The sequence below is a fragment of the Heterocephalus glaber genome, unplaced genomic scaffold, assembly GCF_053883595.1.
Source record: "Heterocephalus glaber isolate CG9 unplaced genomic scaffold, H.glaber_assembly_v1.0 deba00001509, whole genome shotgun sequence".
Taxonomy (NCBI): Eukaryota; Metazoa; Chordata; class Mammalia; order Rodentia; family Bathyergidae; genus Heterocephalus; species Heterocephalus glaber.
This window is the reverse complement of record NW_028258325.1, coordinates 33480302-33500673: the sequence shown is the minus strand read 5'-3', so window position 1 is coordinate 33500673 and position 20372 is coordinate 33480302. Positions and strand designations below refer to the sequence as shown.

General features: G+C 38.0%; 1 protein-coding gene across 5 annotated transcripts in view; it reads right to left on the bottom strand.

Moving 5' to 3' along the window:
• The window catches only part of Nsun7 (NOP2/Sun RNA methyltransferase family member 7), a 41901-nt gene that overhangs the window by 11264 nt on the left and 10265 nt on the right, over nucleotides 1-20372 (bottom strand). For 3 of the 5 annotated variants that reach the window (XM_004849814.4, XM_021262421.2, XM_021262422.2), the window contains exons 4-6: nucleotides 13253-13405; nucleotides 12565-12748; nucleotides 10926-11133 (exon numbers count right to left, since the gene is read on the bottom strand). In XM_004849814.4, the coding sequence (XP_004849871.2) occupies nucleotides 10926-11133; nucleotides 12565-12748; nucleotides 13253-13405 (545 nt within the window). The remainder of the gene's footprint in view (nucleotides 1-10925; nucleotides 11134-12564; nucleotides 12749-13252; nucleotides 13406-20372) is intronic. The other 2 variants (XM_004849816.4, XM_087187856.1) reach the window with 1 other exon arrangement.

Here is a 20372-nt window from a genome sequence, read left to right as displayed (position 1 = left end):
AGTATGGCGAACAAACATGGTAGCATATGCCTGTAATCCCAGCACTGTGGAGGGTGAGACAGGAGGATTGCCACATATTCGAGGACAGCCTGCACTATATAATGAGACCCTGTCTCAAAAAACTAAAAAAAAAAAAATATGGTGAATGTTTAAATTTTAAAAATATTTAATAGAGTAAAAGATAGTGCCATTAACCCCCCTCAAAATACTCCTTTTTCAAACACATTTATTCTATTGTTCTTGCCACTTTCTGACACAGTTCTGGAAGTGGTTTTAGTTGCACTGTCATGGCTGTCTCAATCTCTTGATCAAGTGAAAATATTTACCTTTCATGTTCATTTTGACTTCGGGGAAAACTGAGAGACCCATGGTGCCACATCAGGTGAGGACACATCATAATGTTTTTGACAGAACCTGCAGTTCCAGAGGCAATGTGTGACTAGGGTGTTATCATAATAAAGGATGAAACCAATTGCCTATTTCTCAGGCCATTTTCTTCATACATTTCTTTTTTGTTTTGATTTTTTGTACCAGGAATCGAACACAGGCCCTTGCACTTGCCAAGCAGGCATGGCACCACTGAGCTAAATCCCTGGCCCTCTTCATGCATTTCTTAAATGCTCCAAAAAGCCTTTATAATATTCAGAGTTCTCAGCATTATTCCTGGGTACAAACTCAGCTTGCACAATTTCATCAAGGTAAATCAACATCACCTTGAGGCTGGAGCTTGATTGACGAGCTTTTTTCACACAAGAACTGGCTGATTTCCATGGAGAACTCTGAACCTTGATCTCAAGATCATAACTATACACTTCAGTTTTATCATTTATGATGAGGTTTCTTTTTTTTAAATTTTTATTTTATTGGTACATTTTAGGTACACAATATAATGACATTCATCACTGGAAATTTGCACCTTTATATAATCTCTCTTGGTTCTTATTTTTCCCCCTTCCCCTGCCCTCCCTTCAACCCCTCCAGTCCTCCCTATTTACAAAGACTTTGTTTCCATTTTTTCATTTTCTCATATTAATTCCATTCCCTTCTTTCCTTTCCCCTAGCCCTCCCACTTCCCCTTCCCCTTTCCCCCTTTTCTTCCTGTCTCACATTATCTACTATACCCTTCAGTCCTTAGTTACACTTTCAGTCTCTCACACTAGAGAAACTATTTGGTATTTACACATGTGTGTCCTATTTATTTCACTTAAGAGTATCGCCTCAATGTGCATCCATTTAGCTATAAATGTCTCTACTTTCTCATTCTTTATGGCTGACTAGTACTCCATTTTATTAAAAAAAAAAAAAACCCACATTTTCTTTATCCAGTCTCCAGTTGATGGGCATTTGGGCTGCTTCCAAGTTTTAGTCATTACAAATTGTTCTGCTATGAAGATGGGTGCATATAAATCACTGCGGTATGATTCTTTTAATTCTTTGGGGAAGATCCCCAGCAGGGGAATAGCTGGGTCAAATGGGACTTCCAGTCCTAGTTCTTTGAGGTATCTCCACACTGATTTCCACAGTGGTTGCACCAGTCTACACTCCCACCAGGAGTGGAGCAGGGTTCTCTTTCCACACAGCCCCACCAGCATTTAATATTGATTGATTTCATGATAGCAGCCATTCTTTCAGGGTGAGGTGGAATCTCAGTGTCGTTTTCATCTGCATCTCTCGAATGATCAGTGATGTTGAATATTTTTTCATATGTTTATTTGCTATTTCTACTTCTTTGTCTGAGAAATGTTTGTTCACTTCAGATGCCCATTTTTGGATTGGGTCTTTAAATTTGGGAGGTCTGATTTTTCTAAGTTCTTTATATATTCTAGATAGTAGACCTTTGTCTGAGGGACAGCAGGTGAAAATTTTTTCCCACATTGTGGGTTGTCTCTTCACACTGATGGTGGTTTCTCTTGCTGTGCAGAAGCTTTTTAGTAAGAAGAGATCCCACTTGTTGATTGTTTGTGCTAGTTCACGGGCAACTGAGGTTTTGTTCATAAAATCTTTTCCTACACCAATGTCTTCAAGGGTTCTAACTAACCTCTGTTCCAACTGGTTCAGAGTTTCTATTTGAATATTTAGATCTTTAATCCATTTTGATTTTAGTTTAGTGCATGGTGAGAGATATAAGTCTAGTTTTAATCTTTGACAAGTTGAAACCCAATTTTCCTAGCACCATTTATTAAAGAGGCTATCTTTCCTCCAGTGAGGGTGTTTGGCTCCTTTACTGAAGATGAGGTGGCTGAGTGTGTCTGGAGTTGTTTCTGCATCTTCTAATCTGTTCCACTGGTCCTCAGGTCTGTCTCTTTGCCAGTACCATGCTGTTTTTATCACAGTAGCTTTGTAGTATAGTTTCAAGTTGGGAATTGTGATAACCCCTACCTTGTCTTTATTGCCTAATATTGCTTTTGCTATTCTAGGTCTCTTCTTGTTCCAAATGAATTTTTGGATAGTTTTCCCCAGGTCTGTGAAGTATGCTGCTGGGATTTCAATTGGGATTGCATTGTATTTTTATAGCAGTTTTGGAAGTATGGCCATTTTCACTATGTTGATTCTTCCTACTCAGGAGGAAGGGATGTCTTTCCATTTTCTGATATCCTCTTCATTCTCTCTTTTAAGAGTGCTATAGTTTTCAGAGTAGAGGTCTTTGATTTCTTTTGTTAGGTTGATTCCTAGGTACTTCCGTTTCTTGGATGCTATTGTGAAAGAAATTGTTTGCCCTAATTCTGTCTCAGTGAGTCTCTTGTTTGTGTAGAGGAAAGCTATTGATTTTTCTGTGTTGACCTATCCAACTACTCTACTGAATTTGGTTATTAAGTCTAGAAGACTTTTGGTGGAGTTCTTGGGGTCTTCTATATAGAGTATCATGTCATCTGCAAATAATGACAATTTGACTTCTTCATTTCCTATCTTTGTTCCTTTTATTTCTCTTTTCTAATCGCTGTGGCCAATGTTTCCAAAACTATATTGAACAAGGGTGGTGATAGTGGACATCTTCGTCTTGTTCCTGATTTTAGTGTGAAAGATTTCAGTTTTTGACCATTTAGTATGATACTGGTTTTTCACAGATAGCTTTTATCAAATTGAGGTAGAGACTGTCTATTCCAATTTTTTGTAGGGTTTTTATCATAAATGCATTTTGGATTTTGTCAAATGCTTTTTCTGCATCTATTGAGATGATCATATGGTTTTTGTCCTTGGCTCTATTGATATAGTGTATTACATTAATTGATTTGAATATGTTGAACAATCCCTGCATCCCTGGGATGAATTCCACTTTGTCAGAGTGTATGATCTTCTTGATGATCTTCTGCATTCCATTTGCCAGTATCTTATTAAGGATTTTTGCATCTATGTTCATCAGTGAGATTGGCCTATAGTTCTCTTTTTCAGTTGATTGTTTCTCTGCTTTGGGGATCAAGGTGATGCTTGCTTGCAGGAACAAATTTGGTAGTACTGCTTCCCTTTCAATTTCATTGAAGTGTTTAAACAGTAGTGGCAGTAGTTCCTCTCTAAATGTCTTGTAAAATTCAGCAGTGAAGCCATCAGGACCTGGGCTTTTCTTAGTTGGTAAATTTTTAATTACATTTTCAATTTCATTAATATTGGGCCATTTAGAATTTTTAGATCTTCTTTGTTCAACTTTGGTAATTCATATGTATCTAGGAATCTGTCCATTTCTTTTGTGTTTTCCATCTTATTGGCATATAGGTTCTCGAAATATGTACTGATGATCCTCTGGATTTCTGCTGGGTGTCTTGTAATTTCACCCTTTTCATTCCTAATTGCATGGATTTGGGCCTTTTCTTTCCTTTTTCTGATAAGGTTGGCTAAGGGTTTGTCATTTTGTTGATTCTTTCGAAGAACCAACTCTTGGCTTCATTAATTTTTTGTATCGTTCTCTTAGTCTCCATTGAATTGATTTCTCCTCTGATCTTTATAATTTCCTCCCTTGTATGAGCTTTGGGTTTGTCCTGCTCTTCTTTTTCTAGAAGATTGAGGTTCAGTATCAAGTTGTGTAATTGAGCTTGCTCTGTTTTCCTAATGTGAGCATTCACTGCTAAGAATTTCCCTCGTAAGACTGCTTTTATTGTGTCCCATAGATTCCGATATATTGTACTGTCATTTAATTGAAGGAACTGTCTGATTTCTTCTTTAATTTCCTCTGTGACCCATTGGTTATTCAGAAGTGTGCTGTTCAATTTTCACGTGTTTATGAAATTCTTGTGGTTTATTTTGCTATTGATCTCCAATTTCATTGCACTATTGTCTGAAAATATAAAAGGGATAACTTCAATTCCTTTGCACTTACTTAAACATGTTCTATGAACGAGTATGTGGTCCATTTTGGAGAATGACCCATGTGCAGCTGAAAAGAATGTGTATTCTGATTTCGTGGGGTTGTACACTCTGTAAACATCTGTTAAGTTCATTTGTTCAAGAGTTCGATTGAGTTCTAGTATTTCATTACTTATTTTTTGCCTAGTTGATCTATTTGTGACAGTGGGATATTGAGGTCCCCCACTACTATTGTATTAGTGTATATATGACTTTTCATGTCCGTTAATATTTGTTTTATATAGTTGGGTGCAATAGCATTTGGTGCATATATATTAATGATTGTCATCTCTTCCTGTTGGATTGTTCCCTTTACAAGGATGTAGTGTCCTTCTTTGTCTCTTTTAATCAGTGTTGGTTTGAAATCCACTTGATCTGCAAAGAGGATAGCTACTCCTGCTTTTTTTGGGGTTCCCGTCACATGGAGTATTGTTTTCCACCCTTTAACTTTCAGTCTGAGTTTCCTTTTGAATGAAGTGTGTTTCTTGTATGCAGCATATTGTTGGATTTTGCTTCTTGACCCATTCTGCCAGTCTATTTCTTTTGATTGGTGAGTTGAGACCATTAACATTGATGGTTATAACTGAAACGTATTGACTTATCCTTGTCATGACTTTTTCTTTTTGTTGGATTCTCCCCTTTTGCATTTAATTTCTTGTAATGCCTGATGGATTCATTCTGCTTTGCTTCCTGGGGTTGTGATCCTCATTGTCTTTTCCTAGGGTATTGTTTAAAATTTTTTGGAGTGCTGGTTTGGTATTCATGAAGTTCCTAAGGTGCTCTTAGTCACGAAAGTATCTTATTTCTCCATCAATTTTGAAAGATAGTTTTGCAGCATACATCAATCTGGGTTGGAGGCTGTTTTCTTTTAGGGCTTGGAATACATCACTCCAAGCTCTTCTTGCCTTGAGGGTTTGCATTTGGAAGTCTGCTGTGATTCTGATGGGCTTTCCTTTGTATGTGACTTGTTTCTTTTCTCTACCTGCTTGTAGAATTTTGTTCTTCTGTTGGGTTTCTGGCATCTTAACAATTATATGCCTATGTGTACATTTTTTTTGATCAAGGCTAGTTGGAGTCCTAGATGCCTCACTTATCTGTATGTCAAGTTCTTTTCCCCTGCTTGGGATGTTTTCAGCCATTACTTCTCTGAACAGTTTTTTTATGTCATCTGCACTCTCTGCTCTTTCTTCATTGACTCCAATCAGTCTTATGTTATTCTTCTTTGCATTGTCTAGCAGTTGTTGGATTGATTTCTCATGCTCCCTTACAATTTTGAGCAATTTTTCTTTTCCTAGTCATTAATTGCTATCTTATGTTCTATATTCAAAATTCTGTCCTCACATTGGCTCATTCTGCTATGTAGACTTTCAGTGGAGTTTTTTATCGCCTAGAAATCTGTTTGCATCTGTTTTATGGATTCCATTTGTTTCTATGTTGGGATTCCATCACGTTCCTCAGCTCCTCTCTAGATTTATCAATCATGTCTTGCACTATGAGCATAATCTCTGCTGTTGTCTGAGAAATTATTTCTGATTTCATTTTTTCCAGATCCTCTTTTGTTTCCAGTTCAGGGAGTTCAGGTGGTTAAGTATTAGAGTGTTCCATCTCATTTCCCTTTGTGGTTGCTGTAGGTGATCTGGAAGTCTGGTTTTGAGACTTATTTATGTGTCTTCTCATTTTGACGGGGTGGGAGTGGGGTGTGCTGTTGGTGCCCACGCAGCTCACCTCCTCTGCACTGGGAATGGTGGTATGCCATCCCAGATGTCCCTTCCCCTGCCCTCGAAGCAGTGGAATGCCAGTTCAGAAGCCCCTTCCTCTGGGCTGGGAGCTGTGGAATGGCAGCCTAGAGGCCCCTTCCTCTGTTCAGGGAGTGGTGGAATGGCGCCCCAGAAGCCCCTTTCTCTGGGCTGGGAGTGGTGGAATGGCCTGATGAGGTTTCTTAAAAAGCTGGAAACTGAAGCAGCCCAATCACATAACTCCAATGAAATTGGCAAAACCTATTGTTTTTCTTCAACAGTCAAAACATGTGAATAAATTCTGCACTCATTCACCTCAAGTACAAATCTGCTGTTAACATGCTTTGAATAGAACCATAGTTGAAACATGTCATTCATACACTGTTACTAATGTTCTACACAATGCTTCTTGTATTCAAGATCCCTGCCTTTCCGTTGGATGGTGCTTAGCAGCAGTATTCACCATTGCACAATGAATATACACTTGTTTAGGGGAAGGGAAGAGGGTAATAAACCTGGGGAGGAAAGGCTGGGTGATAATGCAGGTATATATTCAACTTCACTCAATAAAACTGCTTTTCCAAACTGGCTATACAAATGTAATTGGCACCCACAGCATGTGACCATTCCAGATGCTCTGCCAGTCTTTTAAATTTTAATCATGCTGTGGTATGTAGTAGCAAGTTTTTGTGATTTTAATTGCACTTCTCTGATGAATAATGGGATTTTGCCTTTTTATGTAAGTTACCTTGTTTGGCATTTGGATATCTGTTTTTGTGAAACACCTGGTCATGTCTCTCACACATTTTTGTATTGAAGTATCTCTTTTTTATTGTTAATTTATAAGATTTCTTCATACACTGTTGATGAAAGCTCTTCCTCATTTTGTGTACATCTCTATGGTTTTTCTTTGCACTCTTTTAATGCCTAGAAGTTTGGCTTAAAAGAATTTTCTGTAGCCCAATTTATCAACCATTTCTTTTATAGTTAAGACTTTATGTGTATTGTTTAAGAAATCTTAACCTACCTCCTGGTCATGACCCATTTCTCTGTAATAAATTCTAAAAGATTTCAGATTAGTGCATTGCTATGAAATGTCAATTTCACTTTTTTTCCAGCAAAATTTACCAAAAAGCTCATCTCCTTTTTTGTTCTTTTTATCTCTTCCTCCATACTCTACAGTGTCATTTTAGTCATAAATGAAGCAACTCTGTATGTCTGGGTCTTTTCTGTACTCTGATCTGTTCCTGTGATCTATCTACCCACCTTCACACTGCCTTAAATATTGTGGCATTTTAGATTTTATCAAAACTTCCAATGAGGGCTGGGTGTGGTGGTTTACACCTGTAATCTCAGCACTCAGGAGGCTGGAGGCAGGAGGACTGCCATCAGTTTGAGACCAACCTGGGCTACATAGTGAGTTCAAGTCCAGCCTGCTGAACTACACAGCAAGACCCTGTCTCACTAAAACCAAAAAAACCTTCCAGTGAAGCAAATCTTCCAACTTTGTTCATTTTCAGAATTTTCAGAGGGTATGCTTGACTCTCTGTATTACCAAAAAAAATGGATTTCCACAAAAAAATACTAGAATTGTTATTGGGACTGAATTGAACTTCTGTAGAGTAACTTGGAGAGAAATGTCACCTTTATGACAGATTGTCTTTCAATTCATGAACGTGGTCTATTCCTCCATCTACTCAGGTCTTTTTCCTTTCAATAATATTCTATGGTTTGATGTGGTCTTACACTCTTTTGTTAGAAGCACTGCTAAATATTTCATGTTTTGGGATACTATTTTAAAAGGTATCTGTTTTTAAAACATTTTCAAGTTTTTGTTGGTATATTTGATTTTTGTATGCTGACCTTGTATCTAGCAACCTTGCAAAAATGTTAATTCTAGGGCCAGGGATTTAGCTCAGTGGTGCCGCCGCCTGCCTCAAAAGCACAAGGTCCTGAGTTCGATCCCCGGTACCCCCCAAAAATAAAAAAAAGATTATACTATAATTAAAAACCATGTTAACTCTAGTTGTATATTATTTTGGATTTTCCATATATAATCAGGTTATCTATAGAGACAGTTTTATTTCTCCCTTTTCTTGCTTTTCTTATGATCTCCAGTAAATGTTGATTGTAAGCAGTGATGACAAGAACGCTTGTTCAGTTCCTCAGAATGTTCAGAAAGAAAGCTTCTGAACATTTCACCAAATGTGTTTGCTACAGATATGTCATGAACAAGTGTTAAACTTTATTGCACTTATTGAGATGATCAATAATATTTCTATTAATGTGATTGTACAAATTCATTTTTAAGAGTTAAACCAACTTTGCATTCCTAGAATAAACTCAGCTTCTTTATAATATACTGACTAACATATTGCTAAATTGAGTTTACTAGTGTTTTTACTTACACAGGTATTTACATTTACTAATTTTCTAATAACTGTGATCATGTATGATATATGCCAAAATTAATTTTTTCCTTTTTGTTGTTTTTTTGTTTTTTCTGTTTTTTAAGATAGGATCTCACTATATAGTTCAAGCTGGCCTTGAACTCACTATGTTGCCCAGGTTGGCCTCAAATTTGTGACGATCCTCCTGTCTCAGCCTCCCAAATGCTGGGATTATAAGCATGGGCCACCACACCTGCCCATTCTGTGTTTATGGATTAGAAGTCTATCCTGGAAGCTTCTTCCAGCACTATGAAGATACAGTTAAGCAGACTTCTAGCATCAATCATTTCTGTTAAAGTTAGTTTTTGGCTTTATTGCCATTTAATTGATGGTAGGATGTATCTTTGTCCCTGGCTGTTTACCATTATTCTTTGCCTTTGGTTTTCAGCAATTATGCTACCATATGCCTAGGATATTATGTTTCTCTATTGAGGATACAAAATATCATAGAATGAATAGCTTATAAATAACAGAAATTTGCTTCTCACAGGTCTGGAGGCTGTGAAGGCTAAGATCAAGGTACTAGGAACTCAGTGTCTGAGGGCCCACTTTCTCATAACTGGCCCCTTCTTGCTGTGGCCTCACATGGTGGACAGGGGCTAGTTAAACTGTCTGGGTCTTGTTCATGAGGGCACTAACCTCATTCACAAAGGCTCTGAACTTATCACCAAATCACCTCCCCAAACCCCAATCCTGATACAATCACCTTGGGGGTTAAGATTCTAACATATGAATGGGGGGGTCAAAACTTCACACCATAGTATGTTTCCCATACATTTATTCTTTTCTTTCTTTTTTTTTTCCAGGGATCGAACTCGGGACCTTGCGCTTTCAAGGCAGGCGGTGGAACCAGAGCTAAATAACCGGCCCCCATACAATTATTCTTACTAGAGTTCTCAAGTCTTCTTAAACCTGTGGCTTAGAGTCTTTTATCTATGTTGGAAAATTCCCAGCCTGAAATTCAAATATCATTCCCTTCCCATTCCCTAAGAAACTCTTTCCTCTCTTGAGATTCCAATTGGAACACATGAGATCACTGGATCACTCAGTCTTGAGTGTGTCTTGTGACCTCTTCCAAGGTATTCATTCTTTTGTCTACCCATGTTTTGGTCTGGATATTTTTTTCCAGTCATCAGTCTACTTATTGTTTCTTTTAGCCTTGTTAATTTACTGTTAAATCCATCCATTTCTTTCTTTTCTCTTTTTGTTTGATGCTGGTGATTAAACCCGTGGCCTTGTACTTTCACATTCTATTACTAAGCTATACTAAAGTCCTACTTACTTCTTAATTTCACATATTGTTTTTTCAGTTCTAGAATTTTCTTTTAGCTCTTTTTTTTATTACAGTTTCCAGTTCTGCACTGAAATGTAAAAGTGTGGCATTTAGCACATTATAGTTATTTTAAAGTCCAAATTGGATATGTCCAGTATCTGGAGTCTCTGTGGGTCTGATTCTACATAGTGTCTTGTCTTTACTTGAATCATACCTACCACTTTCTGGCTAAGATTAAGTGTGGTCTCAGTTTAATATTTGTCCATTTTTTTTTAACTGAGTGCTAAACACTGGATTTGGAAAAATTTAGAAGATAATTGGAAACTTGAAGTGTTATTTGCTTTTAGAGAAAATTAGCTTTTGCTTCTTGCAGACAAAAAGTGGGCCTAGTTAGGGCACTAGCAGTCCCAAATCATCTCAATATAATTAGGAATAAGATGACTACAATTTGGGCTCCAATTTTTTGGAGGACTGATCACCACCCAGAGTTTACTTCTACACTTCAAGTGAAATCTTAGGGCTGGGGATTTAGCTCAGTGGTTTTGCCACCTGCTGTGCAAGCACAAGGACCTGAGTTCGATCCCCGCTACCCCCCCCCCCAAAAAAAAGCGAAATCTTGAGTATTTATCAGGCTACTTCTACTGGTCAATTCCTGAATTCAACTTTTTGTCTCCTTGGTCCTATGACTCTGTCAAAAGTTTTGCTTAATCTTTGGGCCCCACTGAGTGTATAAATAAAATGTGGTCTTTAGGTTGCATGATCCAGTGGATACTCATTTTTAAAATCAAGAAGCCTAAAAGACTTGGTTTCTAGTCTGGATATTATCTTTGTTAATCAACTCCTTATGTGAGTGTATTCTTATTTATTAAATGAAGATACTTGTCTTCAACCACATGTTTGAGCCTCAAATTATGTCATAGCTAAATATTAAAGATGATTCGAAAGTACCAACATGCTAATTAACCTACAGCTGTTAAACCAACATTAAATAAGAACAGCCTGATATAGTGAGGATTCTAAGAATATAGCATAGAGATTTTACATCCCCAAAACATTATAAATTCAAACATTTTTAAATTTCTTAAGTCCTGTAGAACAATAATCACCAAACAAATATCTCTTTGTACATACTTTTACATCCCATTTTTTTGAAAAGGTTCAAGTCAGGATCCTTGGCTTGTGACTGTATTCCACATACAAATATTTTTGAAGTATTGTTACTTGTTAAGATGGACATATGGGCAACCGTGTACCATGAACCTGTATTGACCATTAAGATATCATCATCGATATTTAATAAAGCCTTTACAGAATGGACAGCAAGACTTCGAGATTTGTCCTACAAGAAAACAGTATGATTAGAATTTCAGAGGGTCTGACTAGAAACATAAATTGACTTCTTTTTGCTTTAGATAAAAGAAAGTACTTAGTAGAGATCTTGAGGAGATACTTAACCTATTTTAGTTTAAAACATCTCAATATATGTCTAAATAAAAGTTAACAGGGCCGGGGATTTAGCTTAGTGGTTCCACCACCTGCCTCGCAAACGCAAGGACCTGAGTTCAATCCCCAGTACCAAAAAATAGAAAGTTCACAAAGGCCAGGGATTTAGCTCAGTGGTACCGCTGCCTGTCTCACAATTGTAAGGTCCTGCAAGGTCCTGAGTTCCATCCCTGGTACCGCTAAAAAAAAAAAAATTACTGAGTTAATTTCCTGCCAGGGATTTAGGTTCCGCCGCCTGCCTCACAAGTGCAAGGACCTGAGTTCGATCCCCCAGTACCAAAAAAAAAAAAAAAGTTAACAAAGAAAACTGCTAAATATATTTATAACAAAGATTTTGTTCTACACAAATTACTAAAATATGATTAACAGATTAATAATGTCTTAGCTCCCATTCTTATTCCTTCAAGAAAAGCCATTCAAAGAAACAAAAAAAAAAACATTCATCTGCTCTTGCATTTTTCTTCCTCATTGCATTTAACCCCTCAGAAAGATTAAAATTATGATATTTGAAAAGATTATAAAAAGAAGATAAGCCTACTGTTGATCTCAGTACTTGATAAGGTAAGACATTCTGCCCAAGAACGTGGATGTGAGGAAGGAATAAACTTTAGTGAATCTCAGGCCAGAACTAGAATCTAAGGATATAAAAATGAATTTAACCTAATAATTTGGACCATCTACTTTCCATTCTATTGAAACCACATTATTCCTCTCATTCTTTTCCTACTGATCCCCATTATATACCTCTTCCAAATCAAATCTGTAAGACTATATTAAAGAGAGTCTGAGAAGTATTAAGCACTGCCTTTTCTTATGTGAAATGGCACAAGTATCTTCCCTGGAAGTGAAAAAAAGAAAAGGTCTCATTGTAGCTGCCCTTGAATCTTCCCTTAGGAGAAAATAAAAAAGCCTTTCAGCTGCAAACAACTCCACCATCTAGGAGTCTGGAGAGGAGAATATGTTCTTTTTTTTTTTTTTTTGGTACTGGGAATCGAACTTGGGACCTTGCGCTTATGAGGCAGGCAGCGGAACCACTGAGCTAAATCCCCAGCCCAAGAATATGTTGTTTACAACTTCATGTGATACTAAGATGCCGAGATATAAAAGGAGCACTGATTGAAGAGGTATCAATTTATTCACGGGGACAACTGGCCCTTATAACCTCCACAATAATACATTAAACATTAAAAATATAAACAGTGTTCAAAGGGATTCTTTGAATAAGTAGAATTGCTGAAAATTACAGTGAAAATAAATAGTAGTTTACCTGAAAGATAAGTTTATAATCTTTGAAAAGATCTATATTTATAAGATCTTTTTTCAGATGAGATGGAAAAATTAAGACATCATAGCAATGTTGGTCCACAGCAAAGACTTTATCATCAATATGCAATACAGATTTGACTTCATTATAGCCTTTTTTCCTCAAATTAATATAAACTTCTTCAGGGCTGTAAATATACAATATTAGAGTGTAATTACAAATATAATACATTTAAAACGTATTCCACATTAACACCTTTTTCCTGCACCAAAATAATACTGAATATGTTACATCTAATGGAACTCATAATTTTAGCCAATAAGAAGTTAAAATATAAACAGAGAAGTTAACATAATTATGCAATTACCTTTGGTAATTTGGTGATAAGATCTGGAATTAAATTGTAACTCCATAATTATTCCCCTAGTGTGTCGCCTACCCTTAAAAAAATAATATTTCTAGCCAGGTGTGGTAGCACATGCCAGCACTCAGGAGGCTGAGGCAGGAGAATCACAGAGAGTTGGAGACAGACCTGGTCTACATAGTGAATTTAAGGCCAGTCTGAACTACATAGCAAGACCCTGTCTAAAAAAAAAAAAAAAAAGATAATCTTTCTTATGATGTCATTTTAAAAGATGGAGACTTGAAATATGGAGTATGAATTATTTTAAAAATCTGATTAAACTCTCACCTTATCTTACAAGTATTTATCCAAGCATAAAGTGGCAGGGTAGAGGCTCTCAGTTCCTGTTTTCTAACTGTTTCCGGCAGAATATGATAAATTGAAAGGGCATCATGTTTGATTCGACATCTTGCCAATGCTGCGGCCAATTTTGTCTTAAAACTAGAGATAGAAAATCCATTTTTGATGAATTTTAATAAATTTGTCTACAGTTCCATTTTACATTTTGAAGTCAAAAAACTGTCATATCTGAAAATAGAAATCCAAATGATCTTCACACCTTTCTTCTGTTTTTTGCTGTCCCTGTATAGTTGTACATGCCTCAAATATTTATATCAATTGCTAATTGAAAGACAAGTATTAGAGTCTGACAAACCTGAAGTTAAATCCAGGTTTTATCACTTACTAGTTGTGTGACCTCAGGAATGTTACTCAGTCTCCTTTCTCAGCTTCTTCCTCATCTGTAAAGGTGGGCAAATTACCCTGCTACTAACGTATTTATTAGGAATCCTGCATGCAAGACACTTAGCAGTGCTGAGCACACAGCAAGCAAGCATTATAGAATGGTAGTGCTGATATTTCACGAGTCTGTATCAAGCCCAGTCCAGTTCCAAACAGCCCATGTCTCAAAGTTCCAAATAGCAGCAAAGAAAACTAACTGGCTCATACTACCAGCAAAGCATAATACACTTCTAATAAATGAGAACACAGCACTTGATCCTGACCCACATTTACAGTATCTTCACAGGAGGAATTTAACTGAAATAAACCTCCAGTGTAAGCTGGAAATGAGGAAGAGATGCCTGCCCCAGGGATCTGGGTACCACTTGAATCACACCCACTGTGTGGAACAGAAAGGAGTGGACATCCCCTGGGAACTGACTGGGGAGGGCAGGACAGCGAAACTGTTCCAAAGAAGGTTGGGAGCTGGACAGGGGGAGCAATGTGGCTCAGTTCTGTTCTTAGCACCAACTATTAAATACTGCTTTCTTCTCATGCTGATAATCTCCCTCAATAGACTAAGAACTTCTTACCCATAAAAGTGTTTATGTCAGAATATATGAGGAGATATGAGAGAGAGAAAAAGAATATAGGAGCACTTGGGAAAAAGAGGGAATAGTTAGCATACGTTAAGCCTCTTCGGACTATAATAAAATTAGATTTGTTTGTTTCTAGTTTAAATGTTAGAGCAATGACATAGTACATTAATTCACACCAAAGAATGAATTTAAAGTGGTGAGATACTGTCCTGAAAATACATTGTGAGATGTTGGATTACAGAGACTTTTTGATAAAACAGGTTTTCTAAATTCCTATGTGGTTCAAATTTACCATAATAAATTCTATTGACTGAATTACTGAATTTATGTGGTACCACAATTATCTTTTTTTTTGGAGGCAGGGTCACTTTGTAGTTCAGACTGGCCTTGAACTCACTATGTAGCCCAAGCTGGCCTTGAACTCACATTGATACTCCCGCCTCAACCTCCTAAGTGTTGGGATTATAGACATGTGCCACCATGCCCAGCTCATATAACAATTATCTTTTACTAACAGCTCCATTACACACACAGTCAGAGCTTTCTCTCTAAATGTTAAATTATAATTGTGTAATTCTTAAGCTTAAATCTTAGATGAAATCCATGAACCACAGAACAGAATCTAAATTCCTTATCATGATATACTAGGATATTAATAATTTAACTTAACCAACTCTTCCTGCCTCAATTTCACCAGTACCATCCATAAATCTATTTCCCACCACAATCCCCCACATAGCTATGGTACGTCAGTCCAAAAGCTGCCAGGTCTCTCTCTCACATATATATGTATGACGTATATTCCTCCAATAACTTAGACTACAATTAAATGACTCAGGTTCAAATTCTACTTCCACCAGTTACCAGCTATGTGACTTCAGGCAAGTTATTGTACTCTTCTAAACTCTAGGAATTAGTACCTAATTTACAGCGCTATTACAAAGATGCTTATGGAAATTTACTTAAGGTCAGGCTAGTCAAGAAAATATTATAATTAATATGTTTATTTTTTTTCTGCTATTAACTAAGTACTGTGGTCAGACCTGGAACTATAAAGATTAAAGAAGAATTTTTACCCTTAAGTAATTTCTAATTTGGTGGGAAATCTACACACAAAACAAATAATGACAGCACAAGTGCTACAGTCACACAGATAAAGAAGAGAGTGGATGTACAGAAAAAGGTGCATCAGAATCAGCCCAAAGGGACCTCGAAGTGGGAGGCTTGAGTTTACTACTGAAGGAGGAGCAAGAATTTTCTGGATCACAAGAGGAGAGAAGAGGTAGAGACAGCATGAGTTTTCCAGACATAGAGAGAAGACCCACGGAGGGCAGAACACTACAGAGAATCGGAGGTGTTACACAGCAAAGCATGTTTTCTAAGCGGAGTGGTGAGAGGGTGGAGCACTCAGATCAAAATTAATGTATACACCATGCATAGGATGTTGGAATGTTTTCTGCAGGAAATAGAAGGTAGAGAGTAAAGAAGTTATCAATCAACTCACTGAACTAACAGCACTGTGGGCTGCAAGTGAAACTATACTATACGTAGGTACTATCCAACTCTACATACTGTAGTCTGTCACAGTACCATCTATAAATCTATAAACAATGCCCCCAAAAGTTACTCTCACTGCTCTTCCTTATTGTAGCAACCTACTGGTTTGACCTCTAAGTACTCTGTCCATTCTGGGAATAGAAACTCCCTTCTTCTAAAGGGAAATAAGTAGAATAAAGATATGCTGCATACAGGAACCCAATAACCTAAATCAGTGATGGCGAACCTTTTAGAGATCAGTGTCCAAACTGCAACCAAAAACCACTTACTTATTGCAAAGTGCCAACACTGCAATTCAACCTGAATGCTGAGGTTTTAGTTTAGAAAAAACAACTCATACATTAACATCTTTTGTCTTAAAAGAAAAACAAATACACATGCCATCGGTTCACCACCACTGCCCTAAATGAATGTAAACATTATATGTCATAAATATGAGATAAGATTCATAATATTAACAAGAAAGAAAATGGGGAAAGAGGATTTAGAGGAGGAAGGAGGGAGGCAAGAGGGAAGAGGACTTTAAAAAAAGAATCAAGCTGTGTTATGTACCCACTCCCCAAGATGATTATAAACTGCATGTACTGAAACCATGTACTAGGAAAAAAAAATTTTTTTCAAAATTTTTCAAAAAAATGTCCCTCCACGCCTCCATTCATATCATTTTCTTACAAGGGGTCCCTAACTGACTGTCTCTGGCCACCACTAATGGCCATGAGTGCACACTGGAGCAGTAATGTTTCTGATGTAGAACAGAAAGACAAGCCAGTGTTTCTAGTGCTCAGTACTGGAAAACCTAAGTGTTGGTAGCCAAGTTTCCCATCATAGGGAAGTTCTGTAGCACAGACTACAGCTAACAAGAGTCTTGATGCTACATGGGGAGCGGGGTTCTAGTTAGCAGACACAGAGCTATGTCACTGCCCTGCCCGAATCCTCATGTTCAATTATTTCATTTTCAATCTATCAGTTGCAAAAAAAAAAAAAAATCCTAATATAGCACTTTCCCTCATTTATTTAGTTAGTTAGCTTTAGCTATGTGTGTGGAGCCAGGGATCCAAGCCAAGTCCTCACATATGCTAGGCAAGGGGCAAGGGTTCTACCCAAGACATGCCCCAGCCCTTTTTCTGCTTATTTGTTTCCTGCAGTACTGAGGATTGAACCCAAGGCCTTCACACAGAGCTACATCCCTAGCCCTCGTTTGTATGTATGTATGTATAGAGACAGGGTATGACTAAATCACTAAGTTGCCCAGGCTGTGATTGAACTTGTCATCCTCCTGCCTCAGCCTCCCAGAGTGCTGGGATTATAGGTATGCACCACTATACCCAACTCCCATAGTTTATTTTTTAATGAAATAGGTTTTACTCCTTTTAGGCTTTAGAATTGTCAGAAATTTTTTCTTTACCACTACCATTATTAAAGCCTAACACATCAGAAATTTTTCTCTTTGAGCATAAATTGAATATTAACGTCAAAGGTAATTCTCTGCTTGAAAAATGTAAAATCAGATACCATACAGACATCAGTTTCAGACTCTTTGCTAGGTAGGTAAGTGAAACTAGCAAAGAACTGGAGCAAACATGAGAGATTAAAAGAAAAACCTCTTCAACAAGTTTTTTAAGTGCCATTTTGGCTGAGAAACTCCAGGTCACTATGGGCAATGTGACAATTGAAAATGATAAGCAAAACAACATGTCTAGCAGATGTGATTTAGCTGCATGATTGGTCTAACATTCATAAATCACTCAATGCAAATTACCTTTCCACCTAATAGAATAAGGAAGCAAATTACAACTGACCATTTCAGTTGTAAATGCTCAACTGAAATGCTGAAATGCTGATCTGTTTTCTTACTTCCCTTGATTGCCATTTTCCACTTCCTGAATTGCAGCATGGAAAGTGCCTCTAGGCATAAAGCCAAGATGATTCTAGAGCTCAACACTTTTGTTTTTGTCCTCTCAGGTATCAAGTTCCTATGCTGTTTCTTGTCTAACATCTAAAACCTTTACCTCATGTGTTTTATCCAGGTTTCTAAAGAGAACAAGTCCAACCCAGTAATTACACATTATACCAAATAATTACACATTTAAAATACCACTCCTCCTGCCATGAGGAGTGCATTGTGGGAAGCAAGGGTTACAGGCTTGGAAACCAATGAGGATGCTATCCCTGCAGTACAAGTGACAGACTATGGTGGCGCTGGACAGGAGTGTGAAAAGGAGAGAACTGGACAGATTAGCATGCGTCTTGATCTGGAGTCATAGGACTCGATGCATTAACTACAGTAGGGTGCAGTGCAGGGGTGGAAAGGGGACAAGGCTGCCATCTAAGCACACGGTGGTGCCTCAACGACACAAGACTTCAGGCTCAAAAGTTTCTGGATGGTCTGTGAGGATGGACTCACTCAGTCTTCCGCACCACCCTGCCCTGGCTGCCTCTCTATTTTTTCTTTGCTTTTACAAGTTCAACAAATTATTTAGCAGAAGCAGACCCTGGGCTGATGGGAACCCATAGGGACTGGAAAAGAAGAGGCTGTGGTCTTTTTTAGCCAGCCACATGGTATTTAAAAGGCATCTTCATTTGATACAAGGAACTGGGTTCCTGAAGATCTTGCATATGTCAAAAATGGTAACAGCGCCATTTTGACTTGATTGCGAGAGCCATAAATAAATGAAACAAAAGATACAAGTTGGGTTAGAAGTGTGAGAAAAGGGAAGAATCCGTGGGAAGGACAACAATATTTATCAGGAGGAAATCACTCAATTTCCTCCTAACTACTCCTTCCATGGCTCTTAAACTTAGCCTTTATCCTCTGGGGAGACACACACTAAGGCATACTCTGAGCTTGCTGTGCTGTCTCCCTGGGAACAACAGTGACCACCCTCTAGCCCAGGAAGATCCACAGGGGTGGCTCCCAGATGTCTTGTTTGCAGAGGCTTTGGGGGACCAGTCTGAGAGAATGCCCTAGCCCACATGGAGGCAATCAAAATTGCTCTCATGGGAATGTAGAATTGGGACGCGGAGGTAAGAAGTCAGTCTAAGAAAGAAACTAGTGCACAACTATCAGCTATCAGCTCAGGTACTAGGGGGAGCAGGGGGCTTTTCCCACATGGGCCAGAGAAGGCAGATGTCCAGAGAAAAAGAGAATGAGGTAGATACTAAGAGGAAAGCAGAGATTAAAAAGATAGAAGGGAAAATAAAATCCTAACATCTTTCCAGTTCCTGATTTCATTCTCTTCCTGAGTCCTTGAGTTATGTTAGTATCTCCCTAAGAACACTTTCCACTTTGGCTCAGACTAACTGAAGATGGCCTCTGTTAGTTGAAAACTAAGACTCCTGAATAAAATACTATGGCTTTATCTGTGTGCTACTGTTTTCTGAAATTCAATCACTAACTACAGGCATTTCTCCTATACCATCTTATGAATTGAGTTTCATAGTTAAGTATAATGTGATTGATTAGTTTTGGAGTATGATCTACATTATATTAACCTCTATGGGTCTAGTAGTATTGCACTGACAACAATATAACCAGATCTGTGTTAAGACCAGCAGTGTAGTGTTTATTAAGGAAAAAGGGAAAACTCTGGGGTGTCAGGAATACTTAAACAGTAACAACTCCTGCTCCTTAGTCTTCCAAAGCCATACACTTTGCTTGACCTGTTCCTATCTGCCTCATTAGCATCCTTAGCCCAAGTGTACTGCAGATGAAACCATAGTCTGGTCTTTCTCACTTGGTTAGAGCCTGTGGCTTTCCTGGCTAACTCTACCTAACCTCAGCTCTCCTCAGCCCCTCTGAGACTAAGTTAAGTCCTAAGTGTGGGCCATGTAAAACAGAACCTGAGAGATGCTCAGGAAGACTGAAACCCACAACCTGTCCCACGGCATATTGCTCCATCCAGTTTTCTGCATCCATCCAGTATGGCCATCCTGGGAGGCAGGTTGCCCAATATGGGTATGGCCAGTGAGGTGGTTCCCCATAATCCAAACAGTAAGCAGGGGCTGGATCCCTACTTATCCAATACAGAAAATACACATTATCGAGTTGCTTTTGTTCTTCTCCATCCCAGTGGCTATTATTGACAGGAGCTATGCCTAAGCCATATCCTTAATCTTCCAGAGTCCCTCAGCCATGCCTCACAATTATAAGTGGAAAGAGTGGTGGCATCTAAATGGTTAAAGCATGGACTCTGGGGTTAGACTGCCTGAGCTTGATTTCTGGCTACTCCCATTTCTAGCTCTGTGGCTTCAGGTAGGCTCCTTTAATCTGCCTGCTGCTCAGTTTCCCAGTGTAAAATTACAGGTTGTTAACAGTAACTAACTCATAAAGTTGTTATATAAAGAGCTTCTTAGAAGAGTGATGGAGACATACTAAGTGTTCAATAAAGCTGTTAGGATTACTCTATCACCTGGGTCCTCTATTCTCAGCTTTCAATAATTTAAATGAAATGGCTCAAATTACCCATAAAAATATAAAACCAGATATCCTACAGATGACTATGTCAGACTATTCAATAGATAAAAATTTTCCT